The sequence below is a fragment of the Morone saxatilis genome, unplaced genomic scaffold, assembly GCF_004916995.1.
Source record: "Morone saxatilis isolate NCDOM2014 unplaced genomic scaffold, NCSU_SB_2.0 Contig0, whole genome shotgun sequence".
Lineage (NCBI taxonomy): Eukaryota > Metazoa > Chordata > Actinopteri > Moronidae > Morone > Morone saxatilis.
The window spans coordinates 20,755,735-20,758,105 of record NW_023339650.1 but is presented as its reverse complement, the minus strand read 5'-3'; the positions used below and the strand labels follow the sequence as shown (position 1 = coordinate 20,758,105).

The following is a 2,371-nucleotide window of genomic DNA, read 5'->3' as shown; positions in this document are numbered from 1 at the left end:
CACACACACACACACAACAATCCCTATTTATTTCTTGCTTCTCTCCCCCCTCTCCCCCCTCTCCCCCTCCACCTGAACCCTAGGGAGCCCAAACAGTGTCCGAGGTAAGCAGCTCGTTGCTCTGCTGGTGTTTGTCTGTAGGCCCGGTTCCTACGCTTCCTTCCCTCCGCAGTGATGTTAAAAAACTCCTCGAGTGCTTCTCAAAGTAGGAAGAATAAGGAAATCTCCATTAATGTTCATCTTACCTCGAATGCAACCTCTCAACCCAAACTGTTTACTGTGTTTAGTTCAAGTTTCCCTTTTTATTTCACTGAAAAACATCAATCTTGTGTTTAGTTAGTTTCTGTTTATTGATTATAATTTACAGTTTAAACCCAGCGGTATTTCTCATTGGCACAACATTTATCAGCTGTTTGAGCTTCCTTGGTAGGAAACAAACTCTCTCAGCATCAGTATTTAATAAAATGAACTTTCTCCGTTAACTTTTATTAATGAACAGACCACGTTGTCAAATGTACAAGAATTTAGTATTAATTAAAAGAAACGTCTCAAGATGCAACAAATAATCAGTATTGTTCAGTTTTGTAAAACGGTTGAGGAAAGTACATTTTCATTTAGATTACGGCTGAAATCGGCTGATAATTAACAGTTTTTTTTGATAAAATAACCCGTAAATGACTGAATCAGATACCCGACAAGTTATTACACTTATCACTTATCCAGAAAACTTTAGTAAAGCCGGTCTTGCTCTAACGGTATAAAACAACCGGTGTTTAAGGGATAAATACCTCAAACATTGGGGCAAAACCTGTAGTGCTGTCATTATTTAAAATGTTGTGCCAATTTTTAAATATCAGGTGCAGTCTAGACACTGTTGGGCTGATGTTCCCCCCCCTCCCAGCGCGTTTCTCCTTATTTTCTCCTCCTAGAAGTCAGAAGTCATCGTCTGTGTCTCCATTTTTAGCTGCTGCTTCTGTCTCCTCACCTGTAGACTGTAGAGCTGCTCTGGCTGTGCTGTGCTCTGGTCTGATTGGTTGGCTCCTGTGTTCCCCCCCAGTTGCTGATTGACCTGTCAGAGTACGTCAATGTAACCTCGCCGGCGGCGCCCGCCTTGGCAGCGACTCCGCGGCAACCACCTAAACCACCTCCAGTCAGTGCTAGAGCCTCTGCAGCAGAGTTAGTTAGCACCCAGAGCGACCAGCTAGACAGACCAGTAAGAACACGTGTAGCACCCTGTCTGCCTGATCACTAACACGGGTGGGAAACTGGACTTCACACTAAAGTGGTTAAAAACGGCCATTTTTTTGGGTCTTTCTATGAATTTTTATTTCCCCCCTTGTGAAATGTTTTGAAATCATTAAGTGAAGATATGAAATAAGGAAGTTGTGGGTTTAAAAAGAAGAGGAAAGCACAGGTGACCAAAGATGTATGTCGTCTTTCAAGCACCCACATTTATCATTTCATGGATTTACTGTAAAACCAGTAAATCATCTGTCACTAACAATTAACGTCACAATCTATGAATGTGTTGTTTTCCTTATTAATAAATTATTTAACCTATTGAAGTTAGAAATCCCTCACAACTTCCGCTTGCTCGAGCAAACATTTTACTTGTTTTGTCTCACCCAATAATACTTTATTTATTGGTTGTGTTGCTTTGAAATGAAGGATGAAAGAACGCTGCTTTTTTTTTTTGTCATTTTCATATATTTAAATTTATTTCCAAGGTCAGAATAAACTTCATGTCTAGAAATGTAAATCACTTGTTAGTTTAACTTAAGTTGGCTCAGAATTATGAATTTAATGTCTTTTTATATGAAAGTTTTTGAGCAGTAATATTAAAAATGTTTCCTCAGATTCCCACATTTTCTATTTTAATCATTCATTGTACAAACAGATGTTGACTCCTGAGTAGGGATGCTCTGATGTCAGTATCAGGTCCGATACTGCACTCGTGTACTCGTAATTGTAATCAGAAAACTACTCGACCTTTGATTTGTTAATCAGTGAAAATAAAACATGTTTAAAAGTCATTGTTGGACTGTAAGAAGATTTCTAAGTGTCTACCATGAGGTCAGTTTCCCATTGAAATCAATTGGCACTACCACTCTTGTCCACATGGGGCGCCATTAATCAACACAAATGAAAGGCTCTTAAATTAAAGTTCTCGTGTCGGTACTCGGTATCGGTGCATCCCTACTTCTGAGCTGGTAAATTGATGACTTGCTCTTCATTTTTCCAGAACCAGCCCGTTGTTGGAGGAGTGAATGTTATTCTCCCACCCTGTTACTGACCTCCACACAAACAGCTGTACAGTAGTTGTTTAGGGTGAATCACAAGACCTAAAACCAGATCCCCCCCCCCCCCCCCC

General features: G+C 40.1%; 1 protein-coding gene across 1 annotated transcript in view; it reads left to right on the top strand.

Annotated features, from left to right (window-relative positions):
* Positions 1 to 83: 83 nt before the first annotated feature.
* Positions 84 to 2,371, top strand: part of LOC118328380 (pyruvate dehydrogenase E1 component subunit alpha, mitochondrial-like) — a gene marked incomplete at its 5' end in the record, with an annotated part of 7,446 nt that continues 5,158 nt past the window's right edge. The window contains 2 exon segments of the mRNA XM_035662130.1: positions 84 to 104; positions 1,058 to 1,213. Of these exon segments, the coding sequence (XP_035518023.1) occupies positions 84 to 104; positions 1,058 to 1,213 (177 nt within the window).